The sequence below is a fragment of the Eubalaena glacialis genome, chromosome 3 (assembly GCF_028564815.1).
Source record: "Eubalaena glacialis isolate mEubGla1 chromosome 3, mEubGla1.1.hap2.+ XY, whole genome shotgun sequence".
In the NCBI taxonomy this organism is placed as follows: Eukaryota; Metazoa; Chordata; class Mammalia; order Artiodactyla; family Balaenidae; genus Eubalaena; species Eubalaena glacialis.
This window is the reverse complement of record NC_083718.1, coordinates 42,016,332-42,036,488: the sequence shown is the minus strand read 5'-3', so window position 1 is coordinate 42,036,488 and position 20,157 is coordinate 42,016,332. Positions and strand designations below refer to the sequence as shown.

The following is a 20,157-nucleotide window of genomic DNA, read 5'->3' as shown; positions in this document are numbered from 1 at the left end:
TCTGGATTCGGCCATATGAGGTTTTCCTTAAAGCAAAGAAAGCAGAGCAGTAAGAAAAGGTGTTACTTCCAGCTGGAGAGACAGCAGTGTGCTGTGGAGGGCGGTCTTAGCTTTTCCCATCTCTGAGGATATAACTATAGAACCCAATTCACAGACTTAACTATGAAGGGGAGCCTTGACCACTCTGGAAAATCTAACTTAATATCTCTTGAGTAGAAATCACAAGGTAGGCACAGAGGAGGCCCTAACGCTTTCATACCAACACCAGAAACATTTTTGTTACTTGGATGGGTGTTTAGGGATTATTTTTTAGTAAAGAAAAAGTATGCTGGAAATGTCCTAGAAACAAAAACCTGATTACTAAATATTACACATTTTAATGCTGCTGGATTCAAAGGCACCCGTCATCCTGCAAAGAAGCGCTAGTGGGTTCTGTGGAAAATCACCAACTCCATCATTTTACAGCTTTGGCCACCATTATCTAGTAATGCTGGGGGCTTTTAAAAAGCAAAAATATAAGTCCTTTCTTTCATATTTAAATCTCCATGATGTATTACGCTCACAATAAGAATGCTACTTTTGGCAAATTAACTAGCTTCCAACTAGCTTGCCCCTTTTATCAAATGAAATATTAGCTTCTAAGAATAACAACAATACAGAATTGCACGGACTACTACCGGCAATAACCTCTGTAGCTATTTTAACCGTTTACATATGGGCCATCTTCTTGACAATCTGACATTTCATAAAGGAATCAGCTAGGATTCAGTATTTCTGGCTTCATGTTATGCTATTTTTTTCAGAAACTTTATAAAAATGAAAACCTTCGGATCCTTTCAGATAAAACCTTATCGATCACAAAGCACATCATTTACTAACACTGTGCTCTTAATCAACAGAAATCTAAACCTACAAACTAGGAGCATTCTGAAACACCTGTTAGATGGGCCTCTCAAAGTACACTTTAACTTTGAAAACGCCTGTGTGGCCACTGCCCATGACAGTTTCTAGACATTTTGAGTTTTTTAAAGGAGAAAGAGCAACGGAAAAGAGAAACATAGCCAACAGTCATTAAAGTAAGAAAATCTGAATGAATTTTGATCATTTTAATAAATATATATCAAGAAAACTTCACTTTATTACAACAACACATTCATATACAAGCATCTATCATCTAAGTTTTCAACATCAAATGTTTATCAAATATTGAAAATAAAGGACAAAACATCACTAGACTATTCAGCCATAACACAAGAACAGGTTTTAAAACTTGGTCCTTGTGGACATTGTCCAAATGATGATCCTACTCATACACTGTATGAATGAGACCTATATTTAATATTAATAGCAATAATAAAAAAGCTTTATCTTGGAGAAACTGGGAGGACTTACTTACTTCCTCCGTTTGGCATTTGGTTCCTGTGAAGTATTGTGTAAGGAGGCCCAAGTCAGCCAGTAACCTTGGAAATGGGAATACAGTTTAGCAGGAGGAGTTGGCTGGTGTGGAAGGAAGGATGGTCAGAGGGGTACTCTGGTACCTTGCCAATGCACAAATGAAAGAAATGATTGAGAAAAACGTTGACCAAATACATAGGAGCTTTTGCCGACTGAGTCCCATTTCTCCAAAATAACTTTCCCCAAACTAAAATCTTTACATTCTTTAAGATAAAACCTTATTGATCACCACATCATTTATCAACATTGTGCTTCGTAATCAACAGCAAAAGTCATATATAAAAAACCACATGCTTTTATAATCTAAACGAGTGAAATGATGCAAAACAGATTAAAGTATGATGCATGCCACTGGTTCATGAACTTCATTGGACAAGAAAACAAAACAAAACAACCCAAAACCCAGAAAACCCAAACCCCAGCAACAGACCGTTGCCATAGAAAAGCTCGAGCAGCCAGTGCTGGTTTCTAACAGCTCTGTCTATTGTTTCCTCCATCCTTTTCTAAAAATGCCAAATCCGAAAGCAATTGGGCATCAAAAACAAAGGAAGAATAGAGATGTTGAATCAAAAGTTGAACGCAATAGTTCGACATTAACGGTTTCCAAACAATATTGATCCACCCTGTGTTTTTTTGTTTTCCTGTTTGTTAAATCCCTGCTGTACTCTGATTTATCCTTAATTTTCACATTGGCAAAAATTAAGATAAAGTAAGGCACCAAAAATCGCCCTGTATAATATATCTCTAAAAGCCTCATCACCCATCACAGGCAAGCTGGGAACTTGCAGGGATTAGCCTCTACTCATATTGTTGATTGCTGCCCCTAGACAGGTGTGCTTCATTACGTTCTATCCTATTTTCATCTGTCACACAAGACTGTTGAATCCAAATACTTAACAGCACCAGGAAGCCATTTCACCTAGCTCCCTGTCTTCAGTCTTTTAGTCAGAAAAAAATACTGTATCATAGAGAAGAAGCAGACATTCTTTGCTGGTTATATTGATTTGCTTACCAAATAACTACCTAATTAAGTGGCAAACAGGTGGAAGGTTCTTCGCTAGTGACAGGCTCCTGGAGGTCACGGAAATATCACAGGGGCACATTGCCCCCTGTTCTAATCTACTGATCTTTTCTGTAAGAAAACTAAGATATACTTTTAAGCGTCAACTGTTTTCTTGGTAACGTCACCACATTTATAAGTAGCTCGCCGATGCCTACTATACAGATGTTTTATGCAATCTGCTCTCCAGGCATTAAAATGACATGGCATGTTCATGGCATAATTGTATCAGTTGTACAAAACTATAAAATCCATTCAAAATAAAATTTATGAGAGCTAATTGATCATGCTGTGCATGCTTCAAAGTTTCGGTGAGAAGGTGGCTCATATTTTACTTCCTTTGCTGCAGCACAGTTTGTTACTTGGTGAAGGCTCCTTTTTCCTTAAGGACTTTTTCCACGACTCACTTACATTGCTTTTTTCATTATATCCAGTCTCAAAATAATCATAAAATTGGCCTTTGCACTCAAAAGCAAGGTCATTTCCCACAGGTTCATGGCTTAGGGGGCCACCATCCCTGTTGGTGTCATCATTTGCTTTCTCATTCAATTTGGCCTTTTCCTGAACACCAAGTGACCTCACATTAGTAACAAAGATTTCATTGGCAGGTATCTGGCCATCACCCTTGTAAATAGGTGCACTGCCTACATCAAAATCCACCTGGTGGGAACAACTCGGTAAAGGCAGAGGGGGAGAGGAAGAGGAAGATGAGGAGGAGGAGGAGGAAGAGGCAGTGGTGGAGGCATTTCCGACATGAGCATTGACAGAAAGGGGTAAATTTAGGTAGTGACCACCACATTCTTGGTACAAGCAGCAGGCATGAAACTTTTCACACTCCTCTTTGGCCATCCGAGGTCGTTTCCGGTAAGGACAGTCTTGAGCCATAAACCACTCCTGGGCAGAGGTGCCATTGAAAGAACAGGCAGGAAAGCACCAGTTATTCTGCATGATAATTTCTCCATGGATCCGTTTCATCAAATTGTTTATAAGGACAGATCTTCGGAGGTACACTTCAGGATCATCGATAAACTTTAGCTTTTCTAAGGACATATAAAGGATGTGGGCTCGTTCCTCAAAGATTGAGATAGTCTAAAAATCAAAAAAGGAAGAGAAAGCTTAGGAAATGGTCTATGTTAAAATATCATCACAGCACATTTCTCTCTTGGCAGTTTCTGAGTCTGGGAATGTTGTGATCTTGTTTCCCCAGGTTCATTTAGAGATGCTGTCCCAGAGACTGCTAATGTCTCCCATTCCCAGCAGACTCACTGGTGATGTCGAGCATCGGGGAATCCAGCCACAATGCAGACCTCGGCAAGGACAGGTCAGGATGTCTGCTTTTTTACGGCTCAGTGAGGGGGATGCCGAAATGCACAAAACTAATCTATGCTGTTAGAAGTCAGGAGAGGGGGTTCTTTGGAGGGCAGAGAGCTGGTGACTAGAAGGGGACACAGGAGAGGTTCTGGGTTGCTGGTTATGTTGTTTCTTTATCTGGATGTTAGTTATATGGCTATTTCACACTTTGTGAAATTCATCAAGCTGGACTCTTTTGACACTTGGGCCTTTATGTGACACATATATATGTCAATAAATGCTTTTTAAGATGCCAACATGCAGGTCATCGTAAGTATACTTCAAACCCTGGCCTAGCCATCAAGGAGCATGAGATCTGGCTGTCAGATCTCATGGCTCTCTCTGGCTGTTTTTCTGGGTTTCATTCTTGCAATTATCTTTGCTTCATAGGGGGACAAAAATAATGAATGAGGCTCAAACCCTAAAAGGAACTGTTGGTTGAAGGGCCAAAGTAGGCTTTTTCTGGTGTTGGGCAGGAGGAAAGATGCAGAGAGGGAGTCAGAGGACTCAATCCTGAGCTGTGTGATACCATCACTGTGTGATCATTGCTACAAACCCAGTGGCAATTTGGAAAACTGCTATAAGCCACAACACAGAAACCAAAAAGGACTTAAAATGCTTGGGACCTGGGGGCCAGCTCTTCCAGGTCATAAAAAAAAAAAAAAAGCTAACCTGAGGAGCTGTGAATTAAACTAGCCCAAGCTGACCTAACGGAGGAACTACAAATGCAGGGGAAAGCCCAGCACCTGCCAATGCATGCTGATGACTTTTTATGACCAGAGTCAAAGCAACATCTAAAGGGTAGGGGTGGGGGAGAGGGAGTAAGAAGTGAGGAAGATGATTAAAAAATTAAAAATCTTCTCTGCGTTTCAAAAAACTCTGGTCTGGGTTATCCTCTCCTCGATTAAATTAGCGGATTGTTTTTGAAGGAAGGTAGCCGTAAGGAAAAGGAACTGGTATTTCAAAAGCTTAGATAGCCAGTTTCGTACTTCTGTGCACTTTCCCAATCCTGTTATTTTCTTCTTATACATGCAAATAAGTTAGCTTTGGTCTTTTCCTGGGAATGAATTATATATTTTAACAAATGAAACATGTGTAATGAATGCACCATGAAGGACGTTTCTACTTTCATGCACACATTCAAAGGATGGTGAGTCCCCCGCTGAGAGGTCAGGAAAAGCCCTGGGTGACCACCCCCGTGTAGGCACATACATGTGGCATTGGCCATGGTAGCTGGAGCTCAGATACGGGGAACAGGTCAGGAAAGAACAGGTGCATTTCTGCACACGTGAAAGCACCAGTCGCCATGACCCTTAATGCAACTTGAGAAAAATGAAATCATTAGTAAAAAAGACATTCTTCAGATTATATAATTTTGTTATTTCTGGGCAGAGGAGCTCTTGCTGGCTCTTTCTTCAAATACTTGTGAAAAATAACACAGGACCCAAAAAAGTGACAACGATTAGTATGGCTCTGCTGAGAAGTGGCTCATTTTCATTGCTTGGGTGGAACACTTTAATTTCTGGAAATGGATCAAGCAACTGTTACTAAGTATCTTAAACTCTTAATAAAAATAATGACTATTAAAAAAAACATACTTTATGGCTACAGCTGCTGAGTGGTGGGTGAAAATCCTCTTCTTCCACATACTTCCTCTTAAAGTATGTGATCTTGGATGTTGTTATAGGATTTGAAATTCCCCTGTAATGTGATCCTGTGGTAATAAATCAGATACGACAAATGACATGCGGTTTGCCAGAGGTTCTCCAAACAAAATACTTTCCTTGCCTTGCCTTTTAGAAGATAACTTGGCTACGTATTTGTCTGTACATGTGGTGATTAAAAATAAACATTAGTCTTAATAGTTGCTATCATACAGAATCCTGTGACCCAGGCTAGGCAAGGATTTCTAGACAATTATAGAGGAAAATGACATATTTCAGCATTTACTAAATACTCAGAATCTTAACTCTATGCACAGGCAAACAGCAACATTCATAAAGGGGAGTAGTGTAATAACTCCGAAATAATATTAGTATTTATTCCAATTATTTAATTAAACCCATGATAATATAACACCACTGTTCTGATGTATATATCTTTAACTGTAAGCACTAATAACCAAATAACATTTAAATATTACTGGCTCTCAGTAAGTAAGCAAATTATTATCTGCACACTGGAGTTATAATATTCCTTCTTTTAAAATATAAAATTTAAATTTTTTAAATTTAAAATTAAAATTCAGGGTAACAAAAGTCCTTTTTGCTCTCAAAAATGTAACATATCAACCATGAATAAAAATAGGGTCTAATTTTTAAAGACCAAGCTTTTAATCCTTTTTAGCAAATCTGACTTCAACAAGTACTCATTTTACATTTTAGGTTTTTGTTTTTTTTCCAATCGCTGGTACTACACAAAAATCCAAAGGAACTCACCTTAAAGTATAAGAATAAAGAATCAGGGAGAACATATTTTTTTCTGGGCTTAAAAGTTTTTTTTCCCTATAATACCAAAGCCAATTGCGCGCTTAATAAAAAGAAGAGCCACATAGCTGCTGGCCCAAAGTGCAGATTCCCTTATGTCTCATGGGATAAAGATTTCATTGTCAAGCCCACCAGGGCTTGTGTAGCTCTGAGAGAACCATATAGTTCCAGAAGGTAGAAAACTGAAACTCAAACTGAAGTTTCAAGATCTGGTTTGGTTCTCTTAAAAATACAGATGCCTGACTTTTACCCGAAGCAGCAGCACATGGAAACTCAGGTTTGAATGCAATTAACATCACTCCTGGTCCTTTCCCTGGAGCCTTGGGCTCACTTATGAGCGGTACACAGGCAGCCTGGGACGTCCCTGGAGCACGAGCTCTCTCCGCTCAGAAGGGCGCCCCAGACACCACCGTTGCCCATCAGTCTGGCCGCAGAGGGCAGCAGGGGAAGGTCAAGGGCAGTACCTGCCAGCGGGGGACCAGCTCCCCGGTCTCCCTGCAGAGGAGCCTGTGCTGGCCCTGGGGGGCTTGGGCCTCCGTAGCTGTCAGCCTCCCATAGTGTCTGGTACCCGGCAATTTCAGCAGCTCCTTCCGAGACAATGGGCTCGCAGAATCTATTCATGGACAGAACCAGAGTCATCTCTGACAGCCTCAGATCTGGAAAAAAAAGAAAACAGCCCTAATCAAGAGCAAGCCAGGGGATGGCCTTGGCTCCTCCTTCCCTTGCTTTGGGAAACTTTTACGTCTCAGTCCTCCCCTTTGCCCTGAAACATTTTATTATTTTTTCAAAGAAAACCTCAGCAAACTCTCTTGCTGCTATTAGCTCAGCCTCTGTGTTCAGCAATCTGCATTTCATGGGCGGATCTTTAAAAACCCCATTTCTTATTGTTCTCAGATTCCCCTCAGCCCTCTTCCAGACAGCTGCTTTGCCTCCTAAACACATTTTCCTCCTGACCTTCCCGCAGAAAATGTACCGCTAAGAGGCAAGGCCAAAACCCTTGCCGCTTCCTTTCTATTAATAAGGCAAAATCAATTTTCTAGTCAATCCCCTGAGAGTCTCCTTTGATGAAATCCGCTAATCAATCAAAAGAAAAGGAAGGAGGAGGCAGAAGTCTTCCCCGGAATCCCTACTGATGCTCTCAGGTTCAGTCTGTTCCGCTGCCCGCTGCCCCCTCTTCCTCTGTTTCTGCAGGGCCAGTTCCTCTACAACATTCTGGGGCTCTCTCCACTTTCTTCTCCCAAAGCGAAGCAGACAGAGACACACTTGGTAGTTGTTTCCACCAGCCCTGATTGGCCTGAACTGGATCTGCCTCCAGTCAAAACACTGAGAGATGAAGACAGAAAATTGGCTCCAGTTTCCAGCCGTGAGCTGCAGTCCCACAGGAGCCAAGCACAACATCAACGGAGCAGGCGGAATATTAAACAGGAGCCAGGGCTTCAGGGCCAGAGGCAGCGGACAACTCTACACCGCAAAGCCCAGAGGCGAGGCAGAAACTTTCCAAGAGGCAAAACACCACTGCCCTTCTGTCCAGTTCACGCCCTTCCCTAGGGTCTGCGGGGAAACTGGAAGCCTCTCTCCTCTTGGGATGCGCCCTGGGCTCCTCGGCACCTTGGGTGGTGGGGGCCTTTCCCTGGGGGCTCAGTGTCTTCACCTGGTCCTAAGTAGGGCTCAAAGTGGGGTCCAGAGTGAGTGCAAGGGAGAAGAGGATCTAAAGCCAAAAGACCTGGGGGCCATAGATCAGTGGTGACTGCAGATCAGCCTCAGTGCCTTATTATCCACCAATTCCTTTACGAGACCCAAACCTCCACTATCTCACTTTGCCGTTTAAAGAACTGTCACAAAGAGTGATGACAGGCCTGCTTTCTTGAAGATTGATTGTCTTTCAAATAGATGCTAAGGGTCTAGTTCTTGCTTTCTTCTCCAAATTATACAGCTTGTAATGTTTGGGGGAAAGAGTGAATCTACTATTGTCTCGTGGGAGACTATTATTACCTACATGTTATAACAAGGGTCCACTTCCAGGTAAAAGGAGGAAAGGCACAAGGGGAAGGGGAAATAGCTTCATTAAGTGACAATGTCCTTCTGGCTAACAGAGCAGCTCTTGGCAGCAATGACTCCGTCACCCAGACTTCTCTCTGAGACCTGAAATTCTGTCCCAACCTCACTGAAGACGTAAGCCAGGCTTTCTGACATACAGGGGAGGTGTCCAGGTCAGTGCCTGGAATTAGGACCCAGCTGATTTGGGCTGCTAAACTACCTACCCCCTTTCTTTTAAAATGCCCTCCAAAGAGGCAGCAGCAAGGACTTATTAGAAAACCTTATTTCAAGAGAATAAAAAAGGTTCAATTAATTCTCTAAAAAGAAATGGTCGGACATGCCATTTATTCTGTTCTTTGAGTCATCAATCAAGAAATTTAGACCACACTGATTTCACAAACTAAGCCATTCTATCACCCCTCAAACTCGACATCCAAACAAGGTATTTATTTCCTGGAAGACTCTCATGAAATGGTCCAATTTCTTAACTTATCTAAGAGACAACTGTATCAGGAAGTGCTATTGCCAGGAGCACATGAATTATATAGCTTTTTCTCAGAGTCGGTAGCCCTGTCTCATTGACTGCAACAGTATTTTCTCGCTTGAAATTTACACTCACTTTGTGCTGGATTCTGGGAATAAGATCCAAGCTTTTTGCCTACATGGAAATTTTATTACATATAAACCAAGGCACATTGACAAATCCATATCCCATAAGACAGAGAAGCATTTGCAGGCCCCTAGCAGCAATTACCTTTGTTTAAAAGGACATTATATGGGCCCTGTGCTATTTTATGTTAGTAAGAGTTTGTTTATATTTTAATGACTTATCCTTGTAGCTTTTTGGTTGTTAAGGATTTCAGCGTTTCTATTTGTTAGTATTGTTTCCGGCACAAAATTCTACTCATGCATTTGAACTTGAAACATGGCACAATAGTTTTTATCTTGGCTGTTTCTTTCCTTTTATGATATCTAGTTTCAGTAAGTTTTTCTTTTTTTGAATGGGAAACTTTTACACACAAATTCCTAAACTGGAGAGGTGAGTTCCAAGAGTGATTTATGTAAGTCCGAATAAAAAATAAATGAGTTGGGATTATTTGGGAGCGGGGAGGAGATTTTGCAATTGAGTCTTCCTAGTCTATCCAGAACTTACACTGGGATGTTAGGAAATTAAGAAGGCAAGTTTAACATTCATGAAATATTGGAGTATGGGGCACGAAGCCATGATTCTTTTTATTTGTATTATATGTACAGATCCAAAGTGTCATTTTTTCTCAGTACAATGAGATTTACATTATAATTCTGCTACTGAGTTCAGAAGTTGAAATTCACAAATTTATGTGCTGTTAATACTAGAGTCACAAAGATGTACATGTATAGTAAATTTTGTTTTTTTTAACATCAGCGGTGAGTGAATTCAAAAGAAGGGTGTTAAAGTGTGTTTTGTCTACACAAGTGTTTAAAAAAATAAAAACTAGAAAGGTCCTAACCTTTTATCCTCAGGCTCCTGCATGTCTGTTTCGTCAGCCAAGGGAATGTAGTAGAATGACACCTCAAGCATTCCCAGAAGGCCAAGGGCTAAAATGTCAAGTTTTTCCAGCAAATGTTCACAGTAAAGTTACCAGGCATTTCTATACAATTTGTTTTTTCCAGATGAGTTGGGCTTCTTCTTTCCTTGGAGCCATGATGATGCTAATAGAAGTGGCACACATAACAGGGTAGCTGCAGATTCAGTGATGCCTTCCATCCAACAGGCGATCCTGGTCACTCTTTGCCCACCCCTCCCCCTCATCCATCATTAGAAAACATTTTATTAAGAACATTATAGAAGTTAGAGAGGGCTGATTCCAATACTGAAAAGCAAGAAAGTAAAGGGCTGGTATTTTCGATACACCTTTGACACTGCCGGTCTTAGCTGTCCTGCCCAGGTGGAATCAAGCCCTTGACCTGACACTGTTCCTAACAAGACCTCAACAGCTTGTCCAGCTGTTAGTAGTGGTAGTGGTGGTGGTGGAAGGGGCTGGGTGGGTGGAATGAAATCCTTCAACCCTTCTAAATAGACAGATACTACTTTTCTACCAGTCCCTGCAGCACACCTGTCTGCCCTGGGAAATGCATTTCCTCAGCTGCAGCTCTGAAAGGCCAAGATCTTTAGGTCGGGTTCTGGGGCTGGAATGCGGGTGCTGAGCAGGAGGGAGACGAGGGGGTGCCTGCGTGTCCGAGCCCGGGCGCCAGGTCTCCCCATCCCAGGCCTAAGACTGGGGTCCGAGGTTTAGAGACCCACTCCCTGCAGGCGGGCAGCAGACACCACGTCCGAGTTCCCACACTGACACACCCTCGGGTGTCGGTGCCGCAGCCCAAGCCCCTCTCCGGGGAAGCGGGCAGAGCCCTGCAGGCCGCCGACCGAAGGAGAAAGTAAACAACACCCCAAGTGTCTGGGAACAAAGGCAAGTTGTCTTTCCACGGTGCTGGAGCCGTGCGCCTCTCCTGAAGAATAAGAGCTATGATTATTCTTCCTTTTCTTCTTCTTCTTTTTTTTTTTTTTTTAAACCAAGTTTCCTTCTAAGGGCAATAAACACCAAAGGTAGGATTCCAAGGAAATGACTCACGGCGGTTGGCAGGGCTCTAGAGAGGCTGGCCCCGGCCCGCGCTCCAGCCCGCAGCAGATGCCTGCCCGGCCCTCCCCCCTTCGCCGGCCAAACCCACTCGGAGCCCGCGCCTGCGGGATCGCCCTGCGCATCCGTTGGACCCGGGCGGCCAGGACTCTGCCCGTGCCTCCCGCAGGCGCCCGCCGTGTCCGCGACACCCTCGGCCGCGGGGCCGCCTCTCCCCCCGCCTCTGTGGTCCCGGCCGGGCACTCCGGAAAGTTGCTAGGGCAGTGGAGGCGGGAGGGGAGGCAGGGAGGAGAGAGGCGGAGGCGTGGACCAGGCGGGCAGCAGCCGAGCCCGCCGGGGAGGTGAGCTGAGGACAGAGGAGCCGCCGCCGCCCGCAGCGCGGCTCGGCTGCCTGGGAGGAGAGTGCGGGGGCGGAGGTGGCGGGGGGGACAGAAGGTGTCAGCTCCTGCAGCTATTCCTTTTTCTTGCAAACGCGCGCTCCTGACATCCACCATCCCTCCCTCCCCACCTGCCAAGCGCCGCGGCGTCCAGACCTGGTGGCATCCCTCCTACTGACCCCCGTCCCCCAGGACAAGGGAAGAAGCGGCCACCGAGGACCCTGGGGGTCTCACCAGAGCCGCGGTCCCCACCCGCCCCTAGACTCGCCTCGGTGCGCGCGGGCTGCAGCGCGAGCAGCCCTAGAGGCGGCGGCGGTTCCCGCCCGGGTAAAGGCTCCGCGGCGCTCGCCAGCCCCGGGAAAAAAGCCCGCGCCGCCTCCGCGCCCAGCAGCGCCCCGGCCCCCCAGCCGCCCCGGGTCCCGCTCCGGCCGGTGCGCGTCCACTCGGTGACCCCGGAGCAGCCGCGGGGCCGGAAGGGGGCGCGGGAGCCAGTCAGCCCCAGCAGACGCCCGAGGGGACCGGCTGTCGCGCTCCACCCGGCCCGGCCTCTCCGCCCCCGCCGCCCGCGCCCAGCCCGGCTCTTACCGCGGGGTCAGCCGGGAGGCGGCGGCCGCGGCGCTCGAGCTGCTGCTGGCCCTCTCCGGGCTTGGCGCCAGCCCGGCCGCCGGTGCACACTCGCGTGGGTCCCGGCCCGGCGGCCCGGTCGGCGGTGGCCGCTGGAGCGCGGCGGGCGAGGGTCCCGGCAGGTCCCGCCGCCGCGACTGGGGCGCTGCGCCGCCGTCGCTGCAGACGGTTATGGTAATGAGCGGCTCTGTCTAGCGAGGAGCGTGTGAAACCCGTCAATCCTGTTTGCCATTTCCCCGTGGATTTCCGAGGAGAGGTTCTGCAGGATGCCCCCAGGGTGAGAAAAGAAACATGACAAGCGCGCCCGCTCTCCCTCCCTCCCTCCCTCCGCTCCCTCCGCTCCCGCCGCCGCCGCCGCCGCCGCCGCCGCTCCTCAGGCAGCACACGGGGCGCCTTCCCCTCACCCCAGCCCGCCCCCTGCCTTCTTCCCTCCTTCCCGCCCTCCCTCCTTCTCTCCTCCCCTCCACTCCCCTCCCCTCCCGGTGCCCGGGGACACGCGGGCCCAGCTCCAGCCCGCAGCCCAGACCCCACGCGCTCCCGGGCTCCCGCCCCAGCCCTGGGGGCTCGGCTCCAGCCGAATAATGTATTCACTCTGCAACCTTCTGAGATGTCTTCTCTTTTTTTATTTGGTTTACTTTTTTGTTGTGCGTGCGTGTGATTTAAAAGAGAAAGAAAGAAAGAAATCTGTGCCTTTCCCACCCTTTGCAAAAGACTTTCTTCTCCTTTGCCACAGCAAACGGAGATGAGAAACAGATGCCTTTGCAGGACCAAGCAGTTATTCTCCCCTCGCCGCCCGCCCCCGCCCCTCTGGAGCTGTATATGTATAAAAAAGCAACCTTGGTCAGACTGCAACTTGAATTGGCATCTCCTTCTGGGTGGGGAGCCTCAAGGGAAAACCTCCAGGAAATAAAAAAGTAATAAAGGAGGCTGTCCTTGGTCAAAAGAATGTAATTTAAGCCCCGGAATCACATTATTTTGCAAATAGTAATTTTCCCCTATATTGGGCTCAACTGGAGTTTGTGTTTTGAAACATTAATTCATAACTTCTGTCTAGGGACCCCTCCATAGTCGAGATGGGTCATTTCAGGTGTAATGAACACACAGGCTTGGAAGGCATCGACCTAATAAAATGGGGGGAAGGCACCTGCACAAAAGTGTTACAAAGACTGTAATGTTTGTTTACTGCTACTATGCCAGATGTGCTAAATATAACACTTCTTTAAAACAGAGATCCTCCGACTGTGAAAAACCAAACCTCTTGCTGCCTGGCTCCCTAGGAATCAAGAGGAGGCACAGACTGAAAATCAGGGAGAAAAGGAGCAAGATCAAGGATGAGGATTAGCATCTGCAAATTGAACCCTATCTAATTTGCATGTTTATTTCTTAGAATTGTAATTAAATTTGTGTAATAAATGTTTTCCATTTCATTTGTACGCTTAAAATTTGGGTGACTGACATGCAGTTAAGTGAATTTCTTTTTTTTTTTAAAGCAAATGTAGTTTATCCAATAAGGCAGCAAACAAATATTAAACATAATTAGAACTAATCTGCTTTGAAGGTATTTTTGCTGAACTTTGTACATTAAAGACTCTCAGAGGTTTTAAGGGTATTAGGAAGCTGAGAGAAGGCAATTATGCTGAAAACAGACCAACTCAACAGACTTCCAGGAGCACTATTTCATTTTTTCCTAAAGGCATTTCAGGGTTGCATGCCTAGGATTGGGAATTGGGCATCCATCTTGGCTTTATTCTGAACCAGATTAAATTGCATTGGCTCATGCACGATATATAGGCCATTATGATGATAATTTAAGAATTGTAAAGATTCTACCCAGGTTATGGATAGAATGTAATTTTCATTTAGGTGGGGTAAGGAAAGGCACAAGGGCATTTAAAGCAGTGCAAGTACTTGAAAATCTAAGTGTCTAAAACTGGTTAGTGTCTAACTCAAATAAAGAGCTAAATGTGAGGGCTTGGAGGCATGGCTTATTATTGTTTTTATCTCCCTGTATTAAAGTTTTATAGCATTTAAAGGACTATGGGGAAATCCCCACATACCCTTAGCTGTGTCAAAATACATAAAACCAAAAGGAGCAAATTAAGCATAAAATTGAGAAAAACATGAGACTTAAGTATCAGCATGGGTTGCATTGGCATCTTTGGAGCCTTGGCTCTGAGAAATGAGCCTTCTGGGAAACTGGCATTGCCCTTGGGTGGGGAGGACTCTTGGCTTTAATGTTACGAGAAAATGACATCATAACAGAAGTATGAAATCATTCTACTTCACAGCACCCTTGTGGTTCTGAGTAAGAACTTGACCCTGTCCTGTTCAGATATGTTAGGTTAGCATGTTTTACCGAAAGCTTTCCCTGGCCTACTTTTAATCTCAAGCTTAATGTTTGCAGAAATTCAGGGCCCAACTGTTGACAACACGAGCTAATGTCTACAGGCAGAGGAGGCAGTCAAATGTCCGTGGAATGAGAAACATCATTTAAAAATTTAAAGTGAGTAAGTGGTGGTTATGGCACAAGGAAAGGACTCACTATACATCAATAATGAAATATTTGGAATGAATGAATGTAATTTATGAGTTGCAATATTCAACCTGAGGGCTCTGATGTCATCATTCTTGGATGTGTGTGCGTGTGTGTTTGAAGTTCCAAGACAAAAGTTTGATTATGAAACTTAAAATATCTTGAGCTGCAAATTCACTGAAGACCGTGATTGTTTTTCTTCAGTGAACAAAGAGAGTGCCAGACTTAAAACTGCTGAAACCCATTTCTCAAAAACTTGTTATCATTTGAAAGGGGGATTTCTCAAGTAAAATTTGACGTATTCAGATTACTGTGGACACAGTGCCCATTTGGGTTATAAAAAGTCGGAATTACTGGCATTTTTTAAAAAGTGCAACCTTGTTTAACAACAAAAAGAGATATCTAATATTAAATCTCTCCAATTCCTCTTCTCTTATTCTCAAACCTTCTCTAATCAGGCTTTCTTATCCCATCACTCCATTGAAGCTGTTATTATCAATGACACCAGTGACCTCTGGGTTCCTAAATCCAAAGGGCTTTTCTTGGTTCTCATCTTTCTTGACCTGTAAGCAGCATTTGACCAGGTTGATCACTCTCTCTTCCTTGAAAACGTATATCCTGTTTCCAGGACAACATACACACCTGGTTTGCCTCCCACCCTACTGGTTCTTCCTTCTCAGTCTCCTTTACTGATTCTCTGTGACCTCTGAAAGCTATAGTGCCTCAAGCGCAGTCATTGAACCTTGTCTCTTCCTTTTAACCACTCTCTTGTGGAAATCACTCAGTCTCATAGCTTCGAATACAGTGTATATTCTGATGACTCCCAAATTTAGATCTCCAGTCAAGATTTTTCTCTTGATCTCCAGACTCCACTTAGATGCTTAATAGACATCAGAGGATTTACAGATCCAAAACCAAATTCCTGATTGTCTCTGTTCCCCCTTCCTTAATATTCTCCACTCCAGTTAATAAACCACACTATAGCTTTGGAGTCATCCTTGACTCTTTTTTCCCTTTACACCCTACATCTAATACATCCAAAAATCCTTAAGGCTCTACCTTTAACGTTTTTCTAGACTCTGATCACTTCTCATTATCTCTGCTGCCACCACCCTGGTCCAAGTCACCATCATCAGTCTTGCCTGGGATATTGCAGTAGCTTCCTCCTTGCTTCAGCCTCTGGTCCTTTCTACATTCAGTCTCAACCCAATAGCCAATGCTGTCAATTTTTGCTCAGACTCTTCCTAACGCTCTCCATTTCACTCAGTGTAAAAACCACATCCTTACAATGGCCTACACAGGCTGCAAGTCTCCCTTTACTTCTCTGACCTCACTCTGTCTCCAGCTACTTTGGCTCCAGTGTGTCAGGCCTGTGCTTACCTCCAATTCTTTCTGTTCCTCCAGTATGTTGGGCCTGTGCTTACTTCAGGACATTTGCACTGGCTATTCCCTCTGTCTGAATGCTCTTTACCCAGATAGATGCACAGATCAGCGCTCCACCTCTTCCAAGTCTTTGCTCACATATCACCTTCCTAACAAAGCCTGACCACTCTGCTCGAAATTCTAACACTTAATCTCCATATCTTATTTTATTTTTATCCAGAGAATTTATCACCTTCTAATAAGTTCTATATTTTATATATTTATTCTATTTATTACTTATCTCTTCTCACTAAAAAGGTCCTTGAGGGCAGGGATTTTTGTCTTTTTTATTCACCCCTACATCTCCAGCACCTAGCACAGTGCTTGGCATACTGAAAGCACTCAATAATTATGTACTGATTAACTGAGCAATTAACTGACAGTTTCACATATGTACAGAAACCCAAACAAGGCTAAAATAGAGCTACTTTAGTCTAGTGTATGTAGAGTGGTAAAACAGGCAGTTCATTTTATCACCTACTCATTTGCCTATTCTAGAATTCTCTGACCCAGTGCTCCTATCTGCCCTGCAGCATTCCAGGACCTGAAGACACTCCCAAGAGCCCCAAGCACCCAAATTGTTTCATGCTGTCCTGCCTTCATTGAAAGTCTCCAGTACCATGTTTTCATCCAGGTGGGTGCTGATGCTCTGGACCAGCCCTCCTTTCCACCAAAGCAGATTTCCATCCATTGCCAAGATGCTTGTCCTACGCTGTAGTCTTCAGGTTACAAAGTATGTAAAGTTGCTCTCCAGAACCCTGTAAAGTCACTTCTTGGCAAAGCCACCCTTTCAGAAACCAGGAACTCCTCTACTGTCTTTTTCATCCTCCATCAAAACTTGCTAAGAAACCTTCAATAATTATGTGCATTTTATATGCGAGCATTGAGCTAGGAACTGCAGGTGAGGTAGAGATGAATAAGACACTGTTCCTAGGCTTAGGGAGTTGTCAGTGTAGTGAATAGCATAAGTCAGGCATAAAAATAATGATACTATTTAGTAATTCAGGGCATAGTAGCTGCCATGGGAGTTCAATGGTGGGACAGATCACATCCAGCAGTGGGGAACTCTAGAAAGACTTATTGAAGAAAGCAAAATTTGAAGTTGACCTTGAAGGATAGGCTCTTAATGGGTGGAAATGGAAAATGGATGAAAGTATTTCAAGTGGAGGAAACCATTTGAGGCACATAGGTTGGAAAGCTAAAGGCATCTTCAGACAACAGTGAGTATTCCAGTTTTACTAGAGGGGTAAAAAAAAGCATGTGAAAGTGGAAGGTAGGTGAGGCCATAGGTTAATAAACATTGAAAACCAAGATGAGTATGATTTTAATTTAATGGGCAATGGGGAGCAATAAAGGGTTTTGAATTGGAGAATGACACAATCAAAGCCCAGCTTTAGGAAGAGTAGTGTACAGTGCAGAGTGGTGTTTCAGCAGCCCAGGTGAAGGGAAATGGGGGTCCGTGTTACAGTGGGGGGGTCCCTGGAGAGGAGGAAGGAGACAGGTACGAGATGTTGCAGTGTTGGAATCTTTAGGATATTATCATTGATTGGTCGTGGGGAAGGGAGGAGTGAAAGATGACTCTGAGGTTTCTGCTTGAGTTACCCTGTGGTTAAGTGAACCCACAACAAATGAGAAGAGGCAAGTTTGAAGGGAATGGAATGTGTTGCTTCTGCTTACGTTGCGTATGAGATGTTCACGGAACAGACAGATGGAGATGTCCAACAGACAGACATCTGAATATTCTGGTCTAGCTGAGGATAGAATTTGAGAGCAAATTATAAAAATTTAGGATGATTTCAATAACTATGGAGGTGGCAGTCTTAGGACATGATGAGGTAATTGAAGACATTACAGAGAATTTAAGAGTGAAAAGCTTGGGTCAGCACCTTGAAGAATCTGATAAATGCGTTTATTCAGAGGTTAAAATAATGTTTTGGCCTAATATGTGACCTCTTTCAGGGATATTTGTATTTAATGGTGTACTAAGACCCTTCTGGCTTAAATTTAAAAGAAGAAATTTGGGATGGGTTGGTGGATGGGTTGGTGGATGGGGGGTAGCAGGCAATCTTTCCTGACTATCCTGACATCACAACACAGAAGTGGTTATATGCTGTGCTTCCTCGTGTGACTCAGTCTACTGATTTGCCATCACAGGTGGAAAGGGATTTGATATTTCATCAAAGAATCTTGAGAAAATCCCTGAAAAGATGTAAATCATTGATAACAAGCTTGGGGTGTTATCTCTCTCAGGGATATTTGTATTTTAATAGGAGTCTCCTAAATACCACACAAATTTTAATCAAAGTAGTTAATAATTAATGACATGATTTCAGGTATAACACAAGCCCATAAGTATTATTTCTGAATGGAAATCACACAACGTATATGATCCCTTGTTCAGGGTACTCTTTGGGGGCACCTATATTAGTGAATAGATAGGAATGGCTTACAGTAAACATACCAATTATTTGTAAAGAGATGTTCTTCCAACATATTTGGTAATTTTTGCCATTTAAAAATTTCTATTAAAACACTTTTAATGCTGTTAATCTTGTATTAGCTACAAGAGTGTGGTGCTTGGGTGTACATCAAAATTACTATTCAACCCAAGTCTTCAGGGAAAAGATGGATCGATGTGAAGCATGAAAGTTGGGTGGGACCTGGATAACCAGAGATGGGGAGGGAGGAACCCCCCATGAGGATTAAGGGCAAATGCTTATATGGTGTGATCCAGGGATGAGAGACTGGACGGATAGAAGCCAACTCTAAGGTTTAGATCTTCATATTTGGAAAGATGGCTGTGCTATTGTCAGAAAGAAGAATTATGTGAGCAAGAAATGGTCAAAGTGTGTGTGTGTGTGTGTGTGTGTGTGTGTGTGTATTGGGGGTGGAGTGGGTTTAAAGTTTTTACAATATGAACTTTTTACAATATTCATTTAGTAAATAAATAAATGAAAAATGGTGATATGAATACTTTCTGGGTATATCACCTTTTTCTGTTAAACTATTTTCCTTTTCTTCTTCCAAGGAGATTTCCCCACCCATATTCCTTTCCTTCCTTCGGGATCAAGGGCCTGTACAGTTTTTTTCTTGACCAAAAACATAAACACATGTGTTCACCTGTGCCAGAGCACTAGTTCAGAAGTCTGAGTTACTGAATAAAGAGGTGCAGTGTTTCATCTAAATCCTGAAGACAGATTTTGGCGAGGCCAGGGAGAGGCTAGGCAGAGTTGCAGGAGGGGATGCAGAGCTGGCCAGCAGAGTGGACCCCAGTTAATCTTAAGCCTGAATAGAAATCTCACCACATAAACAAGGGTAGGATCCAAAATTCACAATTTTGTCATCCTTTTAAAAAAAGACATAAGCCAAGGGGAATGAGACCCCAAAAGGGGGCAGTCTGTGGAGAAACTGTAGCTACTTGCAATTTGATTTCAAAATCCCTTTCCTACTTTATTTGCAGATAAGTACATTGTTGTAAAACAGATAAGCTAAACATTTTATGAGGCTTAACATCAGAACAGCAGGATATATTTATGATACTATGTCATCATATAAAGAAGCATTTATTAAGTCACTAATAATTGCATTGGCACATAGAGAATTAATACAACATGGTTCTTTCAGGAGCTTGAGGAGTTGGCAGTATTTTCTTGGGCTCGCCTTTTGTCTTATATATGTGTACTTTCTAGAGGTCTTTTCATGTTGGTGCATAGCTATTCTATTTTGTTTTTTTTTTTTTTTGCAGTTTTTAAAAGATTAAAGCCTCAGAGAAGAGTTCTGGTAGCTGACGAAGACAAGGATGTAATCTGATTAAGTAAAATTTTAAGCTATATAAAATTATAGAGATTTAAGTGTGACCGTAATTACATTTATTAAATATTACCCAATTTGTTTTAAGTGGTATGCTCTCTCTTTACTGAACGAATCAATACTGGGTTTAAGTGAAATATGTGTGCTTTTCACAAGCATGTTTGATTTCCACAGGTCAAACATTCTATAACAGAGACTAGGAGAAGGAAATCGGTATTGTGAAGGCATAAAGCTCTAATTAGGATGAAAATGTAAGGGAAATATGTGGTTATCATTCTGCCCATCTGTAGGCATTAGCTTGATTTCGATCTACTTTATATAATGTCCATGTACACAATGCCCATAGAGTAAACCAACTGTATCAATAACTAGTGTCAGGAAAGGGGAA

The 20,157-nt window shown here is 43.6% G+C and overlaps 2 protein-coding genes across 2 annotated transcripts; one reads left to right on the top strand and one right to left on the bottom strand.

The window, feature by feature from the left end:
• Nucleotides 1–1,745: 1,745 nt before the first annotated feature.
• Nucleotides 1,746–12,289, bottom strand: SERTAD4 (SERTA domain containing 4). Its single transcript, XM_061185549.1, has 4 exons — nt 11,966–12,289; nt 6,816–7,007; nt 5,464–5,579; nt 1,746–3,604 (listed from the first exon to the last, which is right to left on the bottom strand). The coding sequence occupies exons 2-4, from the start codon at nt 6,988–6,990 to the stop codon at nt 2,840–2,842; spliced, it is 1,056 nt and encodes a 351-aa protein (XP_061041532.1). The 5' UTR covers nt 6,991–7,007; nt 11,966–12,289; the 3' UTR covers nt 1,746–2,839.
• Nucleotides 10,989–19,848, top strand: LOC133086973 (collagen alpha-1(I) chain-like). The gene is made up of 6 exons (XM_061183742.1): nt 10,989–11,344; nt 11,520–12,281; nt 13,233–13,395; nt 14,409–14,507; nt 16,493–16,593; nt 19,705–19,848. Exons 1-2 carry the CDS (start codon nt 10,989–10,991, stop codon nt 12,211–12,213), a joined length of 1,050 nt encoding a protein of 349 aa, XP_061039725.1. The 3' UTR covers nt 12,214–12,281; nt 13,233–13,395; nt 14,409–14,507; nt 16,493–16,593; nt 19,705–19,848.
• Nucleotides 19,849–20,157: the final 309 nt, after the last annotated feature.